At 33.7% G+C, this 18606-nt stretch overlaps 1 protein-coding gene and 1 pseudogene across 2 annotated transcripts; one reads left to right on the top strand and one right to left on the bottom strand.

The window, feature by feature from the left end:
- The first annotated feature begins 351 nt into the window (after positions 1 to 351).
- Positions 352 to 5785, top strand: LOC105429035 (protein Fer3). The gene is made up of 4 exons (XM_011641720.3): positions 352 to 609; positions 2732 to 2886; positions 3739 to 3898; positions 4001 to 5785. Exons 1-4 carry the CDS (start codon positions 562 to 564, stop codon positions 4151 to 4153), a joined length of 516 nt encoding a protein of 171 aa, XP_011640022.2. The 5' UTR covers positions 352 to 561; the 3' UTR covers positions 4154 to 5785.
- A 1599-nt stretch (positions 5786 to 7384) lies between these two features.
- On the bottom strand, positions 7385 to 9623 carry LOC105429034 (putative ATP-dependent RNA helicase spindle-E; annotated as a pseudogene). Its single transcript, XR_016138143.1, has 3 exons — positions 9527 to 9623; positions 8109 to 8256; positions 7385 to 8031 (listed from the first exon to the last, which is right to left on the bottom strand). The product of XR_016138143.1 is annotated as a putative ATP-dependent RNA helicase spindle-E (transcript).
- Positions 9624 to 18606: the final 8983 nt, after the last annotated feature.

Raw genomic sequence — 18606 nt, forward strand, 5'->3', positions numbered from 1 at the left:
CAATCGGGATCGCATATATGTAAAAAGAAAAATTTTTATTTCTCTTCTGGCTCGTGTTAGTTTTATTAAATTTATAAATTGTAAATTTATCGCTACAACATCTTTATACAGATCAGAAACTCGGCTTTCCCGTCGTTCGGTTTCCATCCATCGCGTCCATTTTACAATCTTTCGGTCAATATTCGAAATGAGCTCTGGCGACACCGGTAGGCCGCACCGCGACAAGCACCGCCCAACGGGGGTTACAGGGGTGTCGAGGAGGCCCCAATGTTGTCGTAGCTGCGTCACGGCGCACGCGTCTCGCGACATGTGATCTGCGCGTTTTCGGGGATGCCGAAGAGGGTAGCTACCCCCGGGATGTCTGTAAAATTTCCGAAAATGCGCTATCCCGGTGGATGGTCCTCAGAATAACGGGACGCTCGAGCCCCGAAACAATCGCAAGACGTCGTTCAAGTGCCATTACGCACAGACATCCTTCTTTTTTTTAATTTTTTTCCATCTTCTGTGAGTGAGTAAACGAGCACTGGTGGTATTCATTCGTCGCTGGACAGGAAGCGGGATATGAGCTACACCGAACCGCTGTGGGAGATTAATGGAAATCAAGCACCAGTAAGTCCTACATGATACGATTCACGATGTCCCGAGTTATTTACGATGAAAAAACGGAGGAGGAGGGTTTTGTAATTATTTCTGTATGGAGAGAATAATTTTCTGGCAAACCTAACAAAAAAAAAAAAAAAAAAGAAGAAAGAAAAATTTGGCCAGATGTATGGATATAAAAACAATTCTGTTAAATCATCAAAATTATATAGTTAACGCTTAAACATAATAATAACATTGAATAAATTTTCGATCTTCTAACAATCAATTTGAACATCGTACGTAATAATTTTGAAGGCTTAACAAAATTATTTTCATATCTGGTCAAATTTTTAGATGTGCCAGAAAAAGGGAAAAATATCCTGTGTATAATAATGATACATCGCTAGCGACACTCGCTTGCAATTTAATTTTAAATTTTATAAATATAAATTACTTTAGCCTGGAAAGACAATGAACTAGAGTCAAATTATTAAGATACATATGGCTAATAATCGAGTGAAATATCAAATTGTAGCCTGACATAATGTATAATATTGTAACGATTAATCGAATCAAGCATTTTAATGGTGATCAAACTCTGATTAATTTAAGTGACAATTATCATACGACAAGTACTTGTACTATTACCATGACAGTTAACGTGAATAGAACGTGTCAATTGTTTGTTGTTCGACATATGCAAAAGTTCGATTAAGGATAATAAATTATACTCGAATAAATTTGTTGTAAGCGTATTGCCGGTCGAATTAATCGTCGGTTAAATTAATTGGAATTTGATTTCAAAATTGCCTTAAGATTCTTAAGGAAAACTTGTCTCATAAACTTGTCTCATAAAAACATGCATTTTTATTCAAAAGATATAAAAATATGATATTTCTTCAAGAGTTGTTGACCAATAGCATTAACATTTAATCTTAATATTTGAAAATGAAAGAAACTAGGGGAAAAATGAGGATTAAATATATAATTAGCATTAAATATCGTATCGTCAGACTACGGGTTAAAATTGAGATTGGCTTTTTCTTTCAATAAATTAAATTTTAATCTAATTTAGTCCGATGTGGGCTTTAGGTTAATAAGAAGATTGATTAATTCGTTTAAAATGGAATGAACGACATATATAAAAAGCGGCTTTTATACAAAAAGAACATTTTTGCTAAAGTAAAAATTTGGGTAGAAAAAGATTTAAAAATAATTTTATTAAGCCATCAAATTAATTACATACAACTCGATCGTTCAAATCGATTGCTAAGATATAAAAAAAATTTGCAATATTATCATTACAATTAAGTCTCGAAAGTCCTACTTAATAATATCGGTCCAACAGAATTAGATTTAGAATTGGATCTAGGAAATTAAATTTTTGGACACTTGCGCAAAATCATTCTTTCGGTGTAGACATATATGTTTGATATATTTTATAAAATGTAAGAGCGTTTAAAAATACAATCTAATCATTTTCATAATTTAATAGATTCAATTTATAATTATATTATAAAACTTTTTAATAGATAAAAAAGGTACACTAAGAAGAAAGTTTTTTTAGATTTAGCAATTCTATTCATCCATTGGACTTGAATTTATTTAATTTAAATGATATAGTTTTATATTAAACATCATTTTGTTGAATTAAGAGTTTTGTTATTTCGTTAGAATATATCGTGTTGTTTCATAGAAAAAACATTATTATTTAAAGGAAATAAAATTTATCTTTAAATCAAATCATACCTTGGTTAGATTAAATATCGTTTCGATGAAAGAAAGAGATTCTTTAATATCGTTGAAGCATATAATAAAGAGCGTTGTTTTCTTCTTCAAACAATTTATTAAATAAATATTTTTGAAAAATAAAGCTATTTATTATTTATTATTTAAAAAATCAAACAATCTAATCTGTTGAATCAACAATTAATTCATTTGGACTATTTAAAAGATAAATTTCTTTATATTTACTAAAATTTATTAAATTTAAACAAATCGCTCGCTCTCTCTCTCTCTCTCTCTCTCTCTCTCTCTCTCTCTCTCTCTCTCTCTCTGCGTATAAATTTATTAAACGCGCTGTAAATTCTCATATAGTTTGCATCGCTTGGATTAATTTTCTCAGACGAAATCTATATTCACGTGATAGGTAATCGCGGCGGAGATGTCGCAGTACGTTGGCGGTGAAATCGCTAGCTATCCGATGTGGGATAGTTCCGTCTTATATCAAACGCAGCCGCCTGCTCATCCGCACGTGAATGAACACGGATTGTACAGGCAACCCTGTGCGTTGTTGCACCAGAGGTAATTCATTCTACGCTGCCTGCAAGAGAGAAAGTCGAAAGGTAAAGGGACATTTGGAAAAAGGAGAACCCTCGGACGATTTTGAACAGCGGTTTTCTGCGAATAAGCTTTTCGATAAAATTTTTATATGATTCATGTATTTGTAAACTTTTTTTGTTAAAAAAAATATTGTATCTTATATAAAGCAAGTAGAAAAGAATATTCTACCACTAGAAAATTAACTATTACACTAACGGGAAAGAGGTAGGAAGATTGATAGCACGATGTATCGTTTTTAAATATTTTACAGTTGTAACATAAATAATTTGCATAGGAATTCATACGGATCTCACATCCGATAGGTGAGGGTTAATTCTTATAAAAGTTGACGTGGTATATCCCATTTTTTTTTTCGTGGTCTCCAAGAATATTTAACAGATTTTTTTTGAATTTTATGTCAAAAGAAAAACTTTGATTTGGTACAAAGGCACCGTTATATATTACGTAGAAACAGATCATAATAGAATTGAAGATTTTCATTTTCCAAAACTTTTTTTACCTTTCAGCTTTTCCCTGTACAGTTGATCAAAACATTATTTTGCGTCTATTGAGTTGTCAAAAACGGACTGAATAATATTTGACAAAAATTAGTACGGAATTGTGACGGATATTTGTACGGTATAAGTACGTAAGATTATTTCATTGTTATTTCATCGCTTCAAAAGGACGAAAGAGAGAGGTAAAAATTGGAAAATATGTAGAACGTCACCGTTGGAGCTTCGTCAATCATAAACTCACATTTCCGATCAAAGATTCCCAAGTACATTATATGTATATTATATCACAAAGTGTAAAAAATTTTGAAACTTTCAGTCGTTATACACCGAACGGTCGTTCGCCGAACTTACCGTCGTCAACGACGAAGAAACCGAGACGTCGAGTGGCAACAGTATCTCAGAGGAGAGCTGCAAATATTCGGGAGAGGCGCAGGATGTTCAATCTAAACGAGGCCTTCGACAAACTCCGCAGGAAAGTACGTGCCGCGTTTAAAAAAAAAAAAAAAGAGAACATATTCTTTTGACTTTTCTCCAAGACTTTTTCTTTCAATTTCGTAATAATCATTTCACGTGTTCAGGTACCGACATTCGCTTACGAGAAACGGCTTTCGAGAATCGAGACGTTGCGCCTGGCAATCACATACATCGCCTTTATGGGGGAGCTGCTCGGTATCGAGCCGAGTAGTCCGAAACCGGAATACATACCACGAGAATACTATTTGCCGAATTGAATCTTCTCTCCTCTGTTTCCATGATGAACGAGACTAGTTCATTAACCGATGCGAGCTAACATTCTATCGACGAAAATTTATTATTATTTATAATCGGCGAAACCAGTCTTCCATTATTTTATATATATAAAATTAATATTATAATATTAAATCTTTAGATGTAATTTAATCATGATACTCGTACATTTTTAATATTTCTTTTTATAATGTTATTCGGCATTTTTTTTTATTTTGGTCTATTAATCTTTTCGATAGTATTCTTTCTTCAACATTGTTTATAAATAATCGCGTGTCTATAAAAAATCTAAAAATAATATTAAAAGAGGAACTTTCAAATCAAGAGGATATTTTAAGTCTCGAAATATTCATTCTGGTATCGAAAAGATTAAAATTTTCGTTAACTAGACTTTTCTTTATATCGGATATATCTTTATAATTTTGTAACGTTCCATGGTTTTAATTATTGTAAATTTTATACAGTTAAAAGAGAAAATCGCAATATCAAGCGATATATATATATATATATATATATATTTAATTCGAGTAATTTGAGTAGTAGAAAAAAATCTATAATAATAAATTTACTTATATAATAAATAAATCTAGCATGAGATAAAAAGACAATAATATATAACTATAACTATCTATAATGGAATTTTAACATTTTTTTGTATAAATTACTGTAAATTAAGTTTAGCAAAAAAAAGCTTATTTGTGTAAGAAATATTATATTCTAAATTATATTTTAATATCATTATGCTTCTATATATGTATATGCGATATATTATTATATTCCATTATTAATATACTTTTGTTAACCATCTTGTCAGAACATCTTGAATTGTGAACGTGTGACCCCGACGTAATATTTATGTAATATTAGATGGTGGTAAAACCATATTGAAAGATTCCTTAACATCTTCTTCCTTTTGTATATTACTGCTTGTTCTATTGGTTATCCTGAGTGATCCAAAGTATTTATTATATTGTCATATATCATACCGGTCTCTTTCTGTCTTCCGGTTTAAAAATGGCAGAAAAATCTATTATATTTACAAATTTTAAAATAGTTAAAAGATATGTTAAAAAAATAGTTAAAAGTTCTCTTGGTTTTTTTTTTCATTTTATATGGATAATTTTTATATTTCCATTCAACTGTTTATGCTTTAATATTTGCGAATCTGTCTAGAACAAAAGAATTGCAAGCTAATATTAAAAAATACCTGTTAGTATCTTATTAGTTGCATGTTTCTGTGTAGTGTAGTAAAAGTGCAATAATTTAATCTTCGATAGATAACATTTTGCCCGAAAAAAAAATGACCGGTAAATGTGCGTTTCATTGATGATAATTAAATTTTTGCAAGAATTATAATGAGACTACAATAAAAATTTGTCTCTCATAAAATTATTGGATATATATATATATATATATATATATATATGTCTTTTGCTTTTCATATATATTTTTTCACACACTTTTCAATCGCGCAAATATACAAGTTAATATAATCTAACCTCAAACCTTCGTATTGCATGTAAACCTGTATGTATTTCAAATATTGTGTTTATATGTTTACATAATGTAAATAACAAAAGCAAGATAATAAAGCAAAAATTATTATCTTTGTTCAATTTTATTCTTCTAATAATTTAATCTTTGAGAATTTTAATTTTTCCTAAATATCGATGATCGATAACAATTTATGTAATTTTACCGACCGTACGTAATTATTGATATTAAATTTTCAATTGTCTATACTTTTATAAATTACGTATTAAACATAAATAATCTTGAAAATTTGAAAAAAAAATTGAGAAATTTAATTATTAATTTTATTACTTTCCTGACATAAATTTTTGTACAAAAATTGACAATTTTAAAACTTAAAATGTTATTTCAGTCATTTTACATTCTTGAAAAATTACATTTTTCCTTCATATAACAAATGTCAAATCTTGTGTTATTTGAAATATAAAAATAAATAACAAATGTAAATAAAAAAAAAAACAGCATTTTTATGTGTCCATAATACTACAATTATATAATTATAAGCAAAAAAATACTGATTTGTTTTGTAATAAGTATAATAGATTCTCTATAGACATTTTTTTTTTTTTTTTATTCTGGAATAATTAATTTTTCATTCATATATGTATAAAGTAAAACAAAATAGAGAAAAACTAAACAATTTTTTTAAACATATATTATACATATATATTCCAAAAGACTATACCATTAAAAAAAAAAAAAAATTATAGATGGAAAGAAAATTCCAGAATAAAGGAATTTGATTATAGTATTTTAATTTTCAATTTAATGTATTAATAATAAAAGTTTCTCGTTTTCTAGATGTTGCTCTGAATAAAGATGACTACGTAATTCTAATAAGCCAATTTTCTTTCCACATAGTTTACAAAAAGCAGCTACATTTCCCACTATGTGTGCATCCCTGATGAAAGAGATTAAAACATATAAAATATAATTATAATAATATACATAAAAATACTGTCTACATACTCGCTAGCAAGATACTGTAATTGTAAAAGATGTTTCAATATATCCTCGCTATGTTCATCTATTTCGTGTAGTTTTAATGCTTTATGCAACGAATATATGTCACACTTTTCTCATCATTTCTAGAGCAGATGGCAAAAAATGCGGTCTGTTATAATGATTCCATTCGCTATTAAAATAATCGACTTCATCATCTTCTGGATTTCATGATTTTCTTTGTTTCTCAATTCGAGTAAAATGTGTTTAATTTTATTTTGACAAATTATAATATCATCATCATTAGTTATCGTCCAGTTGCATTCCGATATTTATCCAATTATGCAATTTATTTATCTGTAAGTTTAAAGTTGATAAAAATTGATTACCAAAGTTATTATTCTATTATTATAACAATAAAATAACAATATGACAAAATAACGATAAAAGAAATAAAAAATAAGACAATTATAATTATAATCTAACTATAAAATTATTGGAAGATAGATTTTGATGATAGAAAACAATCTAATGCAAAATATATTACATGACAAATTACATATATAAAATATAATTGCAAAATACCAGAAGACACAAATTATCAATTCAATGTTTTTTATAATATATACACATATGATATACACATATGACATACATACATACATGATTAAAACCTAATTAAAAATAATTAAATTAAAAAGTAATACAATCACAAATAATTTAAAAATAAATAAATATACCTTCTCAGATGATTTTGTTTACTCCAGTACTCTCTTTAATTCCCAAATGGAATAATCAATTAATGACTTTATTCGCTAGAGCATCCAATTCACGAAGAGTCCTTAAATAGAGCCCATTTCTTTGGGCCATTGTTTTTCGGCTTGATAAGTGTTTAAACGACGGTTTGCCTTTTCATTCCGCCACATTTTATAAAGGTTTAAAATAGCAATGCAGTCACCGTTAGAACTACGAGTCCATTTTTTTTTCCGTGTATATGAAGAAACAGTAGGATGGCATCTCTCAAGAATAAAAACATCCTTAACAGACATACTGGCTTTCATAATAATAGCATCTTGTAACACTTCAAAAACGTGGCCCAACACGATAAATTTCGAAATTCGAATATCGAGCGGAAAAAGCGCCATCGCTTTGTCAAGATCAGTTAATTTTCCATCGAAAGATAGGTAAGAATCGTCCTCATTACCAAGGCCCCGACTTTTTTTTTTTTTTAGATTAGAATATCGTTTGTCAAATTAGAAAAACTAGGTGGATCGAGGAACTGCGAAAAAAGTACACGTGGCTCATCGATATCAAGAACTTTAGCACGAAAAATAACATTAGCGAGCGGAACGCGAAGCATTTCCGGCGTACTTTTAGCTAAAATATTCTGTAAATTTTATAGGAAAATAATTAAGAAATTATCGCACATGAAAAACATGGATTCTAAATATTTTAATTACTTACATCATAAAATGCTTTTGGTACTAATCTCTACCATTCATTATACGACCCGTGCGACCAGCTCATTGTATACAATTTACTCACTCAACAAAGTTTTAAAGTTTGATATCGAGTGATGAGATTCTCGATAGTTATTTCACAAGGCAAAAATCTATTATTGGAAATTATGTATCGAATTACTTTTTTTTTCCCTTTTCGATAATTATATTATTTTTAAATACTTTCAATATTTTTTTTCACAATTAAATCATTTTTTTCTTCCTTTCTTTTTATATGAATTAAACGTATAATTTATATAAAAATTGTATACCATATTTTACATTCGGCACAATAATACTGCTTTCAGCAATATTTGTAGAAAGTATAATGTGCCTATAATCTTCCAATGGTTAGTGAAAAAACACATAACTGTTCGTCATCACCAGAAATCAATGAATATAAAATCCTTAGATAATTTATCTTTGTGACAAGTTAATGTCAAGTAATTATATAACTCTTCAATTTCATAAAGTCCTGATAAAAATATATGAACGTCTTTGAAATGAATTTCAATCTCCTGCATTATCTCCTGCATATTTATGTCAATTTTATCTAAAGCATCGACAATAAGCGAGTAAAAATTGATCATATATTGACTGATTTTTCGCTCCACAGCAGATACTTTCTACAAAATAAATTTATCATTACGCATCATGATACAAATTTGTACACTTGTAAATTTTATATGTGTGCTGTGTGTGTGTGTGTGTGTGTGTGTGTGTGTGTGTGTGTGTGTATACACACATACATACATGAACACAAATTATAAAATTTGAAATAATTATTTTCATGTGTACTTATAATCCCTAGATTTGTTATCTCAACCAGATAATACGTACAAATTTCAAAATTTTTCTTTTTTTGGGAATTTTGATAATTCGGGAATTTCGATACTGCTAATTCATTTGAAAAGTATTTTGCAAATTTTGTTACATCGATTATTACCGACATGAGAATAACTTTGACCTGTCTAGAATTTATTTGTAATAATCTTTTAACAACAAATAATAGAAAATCAAAATTTTGGTCTAGTTCATGAATTTCATCTAATATAATGTGCGCATAATTCAACATATGTTAATGCTCAATTATATGTTGGAGTAGAATTTCGGTGATGCAGTTAAACGAATTTCAAGTGAAGTTTTTCTTTTCACTAAGGTACTATATAGCTTGAGGCTACCAAGGCTACAAGGCTACCAAGATCCCAATTTCCTTCTTGGCTGACTCTTTTGGCAACACTTATCGCAGCAATTCGTCTTGATTGCGTAAACTATATTAATATTATAATTCTTGTATAATCTACATATTATTTTTCTCACGATTTAATAATAATACACGATTTAATAATAATACAAAAATTAAAAAATTTGATAAAAATATACCTATAACATCACAGTTAAGCCTCTTCTTCATATAAGTATTAAGAATGTATCGTGAAATCTGAGTCATTTTTTCACAGCTGGTTGGTCCCTGAATCATGAGTACAGAATTTATCTTGATTATAGACAGTATCTTGTTTCTTTCACGATTAAGATAGATAAATCATTAAATTTTGGATAAGTAAAATTGCACTCTCGATAGATTTTAGCCAGATCCTCTACATAGAGTTTTTGTAGAGTTTTTGTCATCTTCTAATCCTGGGGATGTCATATTTAATTATTCTCTATTTCTATCTTTACTATTCATATACTAAAAAAAAACAAATTTAATATAAAAGAATTCCTTTTCATATACATTATGTGATTAAATAAAAAACTATTTTACTCTGAAATATTCCTCGGCTTCTATCTCTGTATAATTCTTTACAAACGTTTCTTTTATGGTTTGTGTAGCCTTAAAGTTATTATTTCTCTCATTTGAGGAAGTCACAATTTTCAATTTGTTTCATACAGCTTTCTAAATGTAAAATGTTTTACTATTAAATACATTACACATACAACTTTGTAATAGAGATAAAAAAAAAAAAATTGGATAACGCAATAGCAAATTCTTAACTCTTTGCAATAGAATTATATGTTTATGTATAAGAATGTTGATAAATGTCCAGTTTAAGTCCTCCTACCTTCGATTTAGACAAAAAAGCTCACGCGACGCGTTTTTGCACAAAACGAAAGAATCTGGCAGAAAAAAAAATCGCTCTACCCCGCAAAACGAAATTAATCATTAAAGTTTACATTATTTAGGGTTAGGAAACCTGTCATATCGACGAAAAGTATCGACAAGAGTTTCATTGTGTTTAAATGCGTTTCGATCGCTCCACATAATAATAGTTATTTTTCTTTTTTTTTTTTTTTTTTTTTTTTTTGCTTCTTGGTTGTGTTTTGAGTAACCTAATTGACTCGTCCTAACCAATATATGAAAGGTTAGGTCGAGATGGTTAGGTTAGGTTAGGTTAGGTTAGGTTAGGTTAGGTTAGGTTAGGTTAGGTTAGGTTAGGTTAGGTTAGGTTAGGTTAGGTTAGGTTAGGTTAGGTTAGGTTAGGTTAGGTTAGGTTAGGTTAGGTTAGGTTAGGTTAGGTTAGGTTAGGTTAGGTTAGGTTAGGTTAGGTTAGGTTAGGTTAGGTTAGGTTAGGTTAGGTTAGGTTAGGTTAGGTTAGGTTAGGTTAGGTTAGGTTAGGTTAGGTTAGGTTAGGTTAGGTTAGGTTAGGTTAGGTTAGGTTAGGTTAGGTTAGGTTAGGTTAGGTTAGGTTAGGTTAGGTTAGGTTAGGTTAGGTTAGGTTAGGTTAGGTTAGGTTAGGTTAGGTTAGGTTAGGTTAGGTTAGGTTAGGTTAGGTTAGGTTAGGTTAGGTTAGGTTAGGTTAGGTTAGGTTAGGTTAGGTTAGGTTAGGTTAGGTTAGGTTAGGTTAGGTTAGGTTAGGTTAGGTTAGGTTAGGTTAGGTTAGGTTAGGTTAGGTTAGGTTAGGTTAGGTTAGGTTAGGTTAGGTTAGGTTAGGTTAGGTTAGGTTAGGTTAGGTTAGGTTAGGTTAGGTTAGGTTAGGTTAGGTTAGGTTAGGTTAGGTTAGGTTAGGTTAGGTTAGGTTAGGTTAGGTTAGGTTAGGTTAGGTTAGGTTAGGTTAGGTTAGGTTAGGTTAGGTTAGGTTAGGTTAGGTTAGGTTAGGTTAGGTTAGGTTAGGTTAGGTTAGGTTAGGTTAGGTTAGGTTAGGTTAGGTTAGGTTAGGTTAGGTTAGGTTAGGTTAGGTTAGGTTAGGTTAGGTTAGGTTAGGTTAGGTTAGGTTAGGTTAGGTTAGGTTAGGTTAGGTTAGGTTAGGTTAGGTTAGGTTAGGTTAGGTTAGGTTAGGTTAGGTTAGGTTAGGTTAGGTTAGGTTAGGTTAGGTTAGGTTAGGTTAGGTTAGGTTAGGTTAGGTTAGGTTAGGTTAGGTTAGGTTAGGTTAGGTTAGGTTAGGTTAGGTTAGGTTAGGTTAGGTTAGGTTAGGTTAGGTTAGGTTAGGTTAGGTTAGGTTAGGTTAGGTTAGGTTAGGTTAGGTTAGGTTAGGTTAGGTTAGGTTAGGTTAGGTTAGGTTAGGTTAGGTTAGGTTAGGTTAGGTTAGGTTAGGTTAGGTTAGGTTAGGTTAGGTTAGGTTAGGTTAGGTTAGGTTAGGTTAGGTTAGGTTAGGTTAGGTTAGGTTAGGTTAGGTTAGGTTAGGTTAGGTTAGGTTAGGTTAGGTTAGGTTAGGTTAGGTTAGGTTAGGTTAGGTTAGGTTAGGTTAGGTTAGGTTAGGTTAGGTTAGGTTAGGTTAGGTTAGGTTAGGTTAGGTTAGGTTAGGTTAGGTTAGGTTAGGTTAGGTTAGGTTAGGTTAGGTTAGGTTAGGTTAGGTTAGGTTAGGTTAGGTTAGGTTAGGTTAGGTTAGGTTAGGTTAGGTTAGGTTAGGTTAGGTTAGGTTAGGTTAGGTTAGGTTAGGTTAGGTTAGGTTAGGTTAGGTTAGGTTAGGTTAGGTTAGGTTAGGTTAGGTTAGGTTAGGTTAGGTTAGGTTAGGTTAGGTTAGGTTAGGTTAGGTTAGGTTAGGTTAGGTTAGGTTAGGTTAGGTTAGGTTAGGTTAGGTTAGGTTAGGTTAGGTTAGGTTAGGTTAGGTTAGGTTAGGTTAGGTTAGGTTAGGTTAGGTTAGGTTAGGTTAGGTTAGGTTAGGTTAGGTTAGGTTAGGTTAGGTTAGGTTAGGTTAGGTTAGGTTAGGTTAGGTTAGGTTAGGTTAGGTTAGGTTAGGTTAGGTTAGGTTAGGTTAGGTTAGGTTAGGTTAGGTTAGGTTAGGTTAGGTTAGGTTAGGTTAGGTTAGGTTAGGTTAGGTTAGGTTAGGTTAGGTTAGGTTAGGTTAGGTTAGGTTAGGTTAGGTTAGGTTAGGTTAGGTTAGGTTAGGTTAGGTTAGGTTAGGTTAGGTTAGGTTAGGTTAGGTTAGGTTAGGTTAGGTTAGGTTAGGTTAGGTTAGGTTAGGTTAGGTTAGGTTAGGTTAGGTTAGGTTAGGTTAGGTTAGGTTAGGTTAGGTTAGGTTAGGTTAGGTTAGGTTAGGTTAGGTTAGGTTAGGTTAGGTTAGGTTAGGTTAGGTTAGGTTAGGTTAGGTTAGGTTAGGTTAGGTTAGGTTAGGTTAGGTTAGGTTAGGTTAGGTTAGGTTAGGTTAGGTTAGGTTAGGTTAGGTTAGGTTAGGTTAGGTTAGGTTAGGTTAGGTTAGGTTAGGTTAGGTTAGGTTAGGTTAGGTTAGGTTAGGTTAGGTTAGGTTAGGTTAGGTTAGGTTAGGTTAGGTTAGGTTAGGTTAGGTTAGGTTAGGTTAGGTTAGGTTAGGTTAGGTTAGGTTAGGTTAGGTTAGGTTAGGTTAGGTTAGGTTAGGTTAGGTTAGGTTAGGTTAGGTTAGGTTAGGTTAGGTTAGGTTAGGTTAGGTTAGGTTAGGTTAGGTTAGGTTAGGTTAGGTTAGGTTAGGTTAGGTTAGGTTAGGTTAGGTTAGGTTAGGTTAGGTTAGGTTAGGTTAGGTTAGGTTAGGTTAGGTTAGGTTAGGTTAGGTTAGGTTAGGTTAGGTTAGGTTAGGTTAGGTTAGGTTAGGTTAGGTTAGGTTAGGTTAGGTTAGGTTAGGTTAGGTTAGGTTAGGTTAGGTTAGGTTAGGTTAGGTTAGGTTAGGTTAGGTTAGGTTAGGTTAGGTTAGGTTAGGTTAGGTTAGGTTAGGTTAGGTTAGGTTAGGTTAGGTTAGGTTAGGTTAGGTTAGGTTAGGTTAGGTTAGGTTAGGTTAGGTTAGGTTAGGTTAGGTTAGGTTAGGTTAGGTTAGGTTAGGTTAGGTTAGGTTAGGTTAGGTTAGGTTAGGTTAGGTTAGGTTAGGTTAGGTTAGGTTAGGTTAGGTTAGGTTAGGTTAGGTTAGGTTAGGTTAGGTTAGGTTAGGTTAGGTTAGGTTAGGTTAGGTTAGGTTAGGTTAGGTTAGGTTAGGTTAGGTTAGGTTAGGTTAGGTTAGGTTAGGTTAGGTTAGGTTAGGTTAGGTTAGGTTAGGTTAGGTTAGGTTAGGTTAGGTTAGGTTAGGTTAGGTTAGGTTAGGTTAGGTTAGGTTAGGTTAGGTTAGGTTAGGTTAGGTTAGGTTAGGTTAGGTTAGGTTAGGTTAGGTTAGGTTAGGTTAGGTTAGGTTAGGTTAGGTTAGGTTAGGTTAGGTTAGGTTAGGTTAGGTTAGGTTAGGTTAGGTTAGGTTAGGTTAGGTTAGGTTAGGTTAGGTTAGGTTAGGTTAGGTTAGGTTAGGTTAGGTTAGGTTAGGTTAGGTTAGGTTAGGTTAGGTTAGGTTAGGTTAGGTTAGGTTAGGTTAGGTTAGGTTAGGTTAGGTTAGGTTAGGTTAGGTTAGGTTAGGTTAGGTTAGGTTAGGTTAGGTTAGGTTAGGTTAGGTTAGGTTAGGTTAGGTTAGGTTAGGTTAGGTTAGGTTAGGTTAGGTTAGGTTAGGTTAGGTTAGGTTAGGTTAGGTTAGGTTAGGTTAGGTTAGGTTAGGTTAGGTTAGGTTAGGTTAGGTTAGGTTAGGTTAGGTTAGGTTAGGTTAGGTTAGGTTAGGTTAGGTTAGGTTAGGTTAGGTTAGGTTAGGTTAGGTTAGGTTAGGTTAGGTTAGGTTAGGTTAGGTTAGGTTAGGTTAGGTTAGGTTAGGTTAGGTTAGGTTAGGTTAGGTTAGGTTAGGTTAGGTTAGGTTAGGTTAGGTTAGGTTAGGTTAGGTTAGGTTAGGTTAGGTTAGGTTAGGTTAGGTTAGGTTAGGTTAGGTTAGGTTAGGTTAGGTTAGGTTAGGTTAGGTTAGGTTAGGTTAGGTTAGGTTAGGTTAGGTTAGGTTAGGTTAGGTTAGGTTAGGTTAGGTTAGGTTAGGTTAGGTTAGGTTAGGTTAGGTTAGGTTAGGTTAGGTTAGGTTAGGTTAGGTTAGGTTAGGTTAGGTTAGGTTAGGTTAGGTTAGGTTAGGTTAGGTTAGGTTAGGTTAGGTTAGGTTAGGTTAGGTTAGGTTAGGTTAGGTTAGGTTAGGTTAGGTTAGGTTAGGTTAGGTTAGGTTAGGTTAGGTTAGGTTAGGTTAGGTTAGGTTAGGTTAGGTTAGGTTAGGTTAGGTTAGGTTAGGTTAGGTTAGGTTAGGTTAGGTTAGGTTAGGTTAGGTTAGGTTAGGTTAGGTTAGGTTAGGTTAGGTTAGGTTAGGTTAGGTTAGGTTAGGTTAGGTTAGGTTAGGTTAGGTTAGGTTAGGTTAGGTTAGGTTAGGTTAGGTTAGGTTAGGTTAGGTTAGGTTAGGTTAGGTTAGGTTAGGTTAGGTTAGGTTAGGTTAGGTTAGGTTAGGTTAGGTTAGGTTAGGTTAGGTTAGGTTAGGTTAGGTTAGGTTAGGTTAGGTTAGGTTAGGTTAGGTTAGGTTAGGTTAGGTTAGGTTAGGTTAGGTTAGGTTAGGTTAGGTTAGGTTAGGTTAGGTTAGGTTAGGTTAGGTTAGGTTAGGTTAGGTTAGGTTAGGTTAGGTTAGGTTAGGTTAGGTTAGGTTAGGTTAGGTTAGGTTAGGTTAGGTTAGGTTAGGTTAGGTTAGGTTAGGTTAGGTTAGGTTAGGTTAGGTTAGGTTAGGTTAGGTTAGGTTAGGTTAGGTTAGGTTAGGTTAGGTTAGGTTAGGTTAGGTTAGGTTAGGTTAGGTTAGGTTAGGTTAGGTTAGGTTAGGTTAGGTTAGGTTAGGTTAGGTTAGGTTAGGTTAGGTTAGGTTAGGTTAGGTTAGGTTAGGTTAGGTTAGGTTAGGTTAGGTTAGGTTAGGTTAGGTTAGGTTAGGTTAGGTTAGGTTAGGTTAGGTTAGGTTAGGTTAGGTTAGGTTAGGTTAGGTTAGGTTAGGTTAGGTTAGGTTAGGTTAGGTTAGGTTAGGTTAGGTTAGGTTAGGTTAGGTTAGGTTAGGTTAGGTTAGGTTAGGTTAGGTTAGGTTAGGTTAGGTTAGGTTAGGTTAGGTTAGGTTAGGTTAGGTTAGGTTAGGTTAGGTTAGGTTAGGTTAGGTTAGGTTAGGTTAGGTTAGGTTAGGTTAGGTTAGGTTAGGTTAGGTTAGGTTAGGTTAGGTTAGGTTAGGTTAGGTTAGGTTAGGTTAGGTTAGGTTAGGTTAGGTTAGGTTAGGTTAGGTTAGGTTAGGTTAGGTTAGGTTAGGTTAGGTTAGGTTAGGTTAGGTTAGGTTAGGTTAGGTTAGGTTAGGTTAGGTTAGGTTAGGTTAGGTTAGGTTAGGTTAGGTTAGGTTAGGTTAGGTTAGGTTAGGTTAGGTTAGGTTAGGTTAGGTTAGGTTAGGTTAGGTTAGGTTAGGTTAGGTTAGGTTAGGTTAGGTTAGGTTAGGTTAGGTTAGGTTAGGTTAGGTTAGGTTAGGTTAGGTTAGGTTAGGTTAGGTTAGGTTAGGTTAGGTTAGGTTAGGTTAGGTTAGGTTAGGTTAGGTTAGGTTAGGTTAGGTTAGGTTAGGTTAGGTTAGGTTAGGTTAGGTTAGGTTAGGTTAGGTTAGGTTAGGTTAGGTTAGGTTAGGTTAGGTTAGGTTAGGTTAGGTTAGGTTAGGTTAGGTTAGGTTAGGTTAGGTTAGGTTAGGTTAGGTTAGGTTAGGTTAGGTTAGGTTAGGTTAGGTTAGGTTAGGTTAGGTTAGGTTAGGTTAGGTTAGGTTAGGTTAGGTTAGGTTAGGTTAGGTTAGGTTAGGTTAGGTTAGGTTAGGTTAGGTTAGGTTAGGTTAGGTTAGGTTAGGTTAGGTTAGGTTAGGTTAGGTTAGGTTAGGTTAGGTTAGGTTAGGTTAGGTTAGGTTAGGTTAGGTTAGGTTAGGTTAGGTTAGGTTAGGTTAGGTTAGGTTAGGTTAGGTTAGGTTAGGTTAGGTTAGGTTAGGTTAGGTTAGGTTAGGTTAGGTTAGGTTAGGTTAGGTTAGGTTAGGTTAGGTTAGGTTAGGTTAGGTTAGGTTAGGTTAGGTTAGGTTAGGTTAGGTTAGGTTAGGTTAGGTTAGGTTAGGTTAGGTTAGGTTAGGTTAGGTTAGGTTAGGTTAGGTTAGGTTAGGTTAGGTTAGGTTAGGTTAGGTTAGGTTAGGTTAGGTTAGGTTAGGTTAGGTTAGGTTAGGTTAGGTTAGGTTAGGTTAGGTTAGGTTAGGTTAGGTTAGGTTAGGTTAGGTTAGGTTAGGTTAGGTTAGGTTAGGTTAGGTTAGGTTAGGTTAGGTTAGGTTAGGTTAGGTTAGGTTAGGTTAGGTTAGGTTAGGTTAGGTTAGGTTAGGTTAGGTTAGGTTAGGTTAGGTTAGGTTAGGTTAGGTTAGGTTAGGTTAGGTTAGGTTAGGTTAGGTTAGGTTAGGTTAGGTTAGGTTAGGTTAGGTTAGGTTAGGTTAGGTTAGGTTAGGTTAGGTTAGGTTAGGTTAGGTTAGGTTAGGTTAGGTTAGGTTAGGTTAGGTTAGGTTAGGTTAGGTTAGGTTAGGTTAGGTTAGGTTAGGTTAGGTTAGGTTAGGTTAGGTTAGGTTAGGTTAGGTTAGGTTAGGTTAGGTTAGGTTAGGTTAGGTTAGGTTAGGTTAGGTTAGGTTAGGTTAGGTTAGGTTAGGTTAGGTTAGGTTAGGTTAGGTTAGGTTAGGTTAGGTTAGGTTAGGTTAGGTTAGGTTAGGTTAGGTTAGGTTAGGTTAGGTTAGGTTAGGTTAGGTTAGGTTAGGTTAGGTTAGGTTAGGTTAGGTTAGGTTAGGTTAGGTTAGGTTAGGTTAGGTTAGGTTAGGTTAGGTTAGGTTAGGTTAGGTTAGGTTAGGTTAGGTTAGGTTAGGTTAGGTTAGGTTAGGTTAGGTTAGGTTAGGTTAGGTTAGGTTAGGTTAGGTTAGGTTAGGTTAGGTTAGGTTAGGTTAGGTTAGGTTAGGTTAGGTTAGGTTAGGTTAGGTTAGGTTAGGTTAGGTTAGGTTAGGTTAGGTTAGGTTAGGTTAGGTTAGGTTAGGTTAGGTTAGGTTAGGTTAGGTTAGGTTAGGTTAGGTTAGGTTAGGTTAGGTTAGGTTAGGTTAGGTTAGGTTAGGTTAGGTTAGGTTAGGTTAGGTTAGGTTAGGTTAGGTTAGGTTAGGTTAGGTTAGGTTAGGTTAGGTTAGGTTAGGTTAGGTTAGGTTAGGTTAGGTTAGGTTAGGTTAGGTTAGGTTAGGTTAGGTTAGGTTAGGTTAGGTTAGGTTAGGTTAGGTTAGGTTAGGTTAGGTTAGGTTAGGTTAGGTTAGGTTAGGTTAGGTTAGGTTAGGTTAGGTTAGGTTAGGTTAGGTTAGGTTAGGTTAGGTTAGGTTAGGTTAGGTTAGGTTAGGTTAGGTTAGGTTAGGTTAGGTTAGGTTAGGTTAGGTTAGGTTAGGTTAGGTTAGGTTAGGTTAGGTTAGGTTAGGTTAGGTTAGGTTAGGTTAGGTTAGGTTAGGTTAGGTTAGGTTAGGTTAGGTTAGGTTAGGTTAGGTTAGGTTAGGTTAGGTTAGGTTAGGTTAGGTTAGGTTAGGTTAGGTTAGGTTAGGTTAGGTTAGGTTAGGTTAGGTTAGGTTAGGTTAGGTTAGGTTAGGTTAGGTTAGGTTAGGTTAGGTTAGGTTAGGTTAGGTTAGGTTAGGTTAGGTTAGGTTAGGTTAGGTTAGGTTAGGTTAGGTTAGGTTAGGTTAGGTTAGGTTAGGTTAGGTTAGGTTAGGTTAGGTTAGGTTAGGTTAGGTTAGGTTAGGTTAGGTTAGGTTAGGTTAGGTTAGGTTAGGTTAGGTTAGGTTAGGTTAGGTTAGGTTAGGTTAGGTTAGGTTAGGTTAGGTTAGGTTAGGTTAGGTTAGGTTAGGTTAGGTTAGGTTAGGTTAGGTTAGGTTAGGTTAGGTTAGGTTAGGTTAGGTTAGGTTAGGTTAGGTTAGGTTAGGTTAGGTTAGGTTAGGTTAGGTTAGGTTAGGTTAGGTTAGGTTAGGTTAGGTTAGGTTAGGTTAGGTTAGGTTAGGTTAGGTTAGGTTAGGTTAGGTTAGGTTAGGTTAGGTTAGGTTAGGTTAGGTTAGGTTAGGTTAGGTTAGGTTAGGTTAGGTTAGGTTAGGTTAGGTTAGGTTAGGTTAGGTTAGGTTAGGTTAGGTTAGGTTAGGTTAGGTTAGGTTAGG

This window comes from Pogonomyrmex barbatus, unplaced genomic scaffold, assembly GCF_055798465.1.
Source record: "Pogonomyrmex barbatus isolate J1 unplaced genomic scaffold, ASM5579846v1 scaffold12, whole genome shotgun sequence".
Lineage (NCBI taxonomy): Eukaryota > Metazoa > Arthropoda > Insecta > Hymenoptera > Formicidae > Pogonomyrmex > Pogonomyrmex barbatus.

Coding starts and splice junctions, on each gene's coding strand:
- LOC105429035 (XM_011641720.3), top strand. CDS start 562: ATGAGCTACACCGAACCGCTGTGGGAGATTAATGGAAATCAAGCACCA. Junction 610..2,731: donor TTAATGGAAATCAAGCACCA/GTAAGTCCTACA, acceptor TTCACGTGATAG/GTAATCGCGGCGGAGATGTC. Junction 3,899..4,000: donor TCGACAAACTCCGCAGGAAA/GTACGTGCCGCG, acceptor TCACGTGTTCAG/GTACCGACATTCGCTTACGA.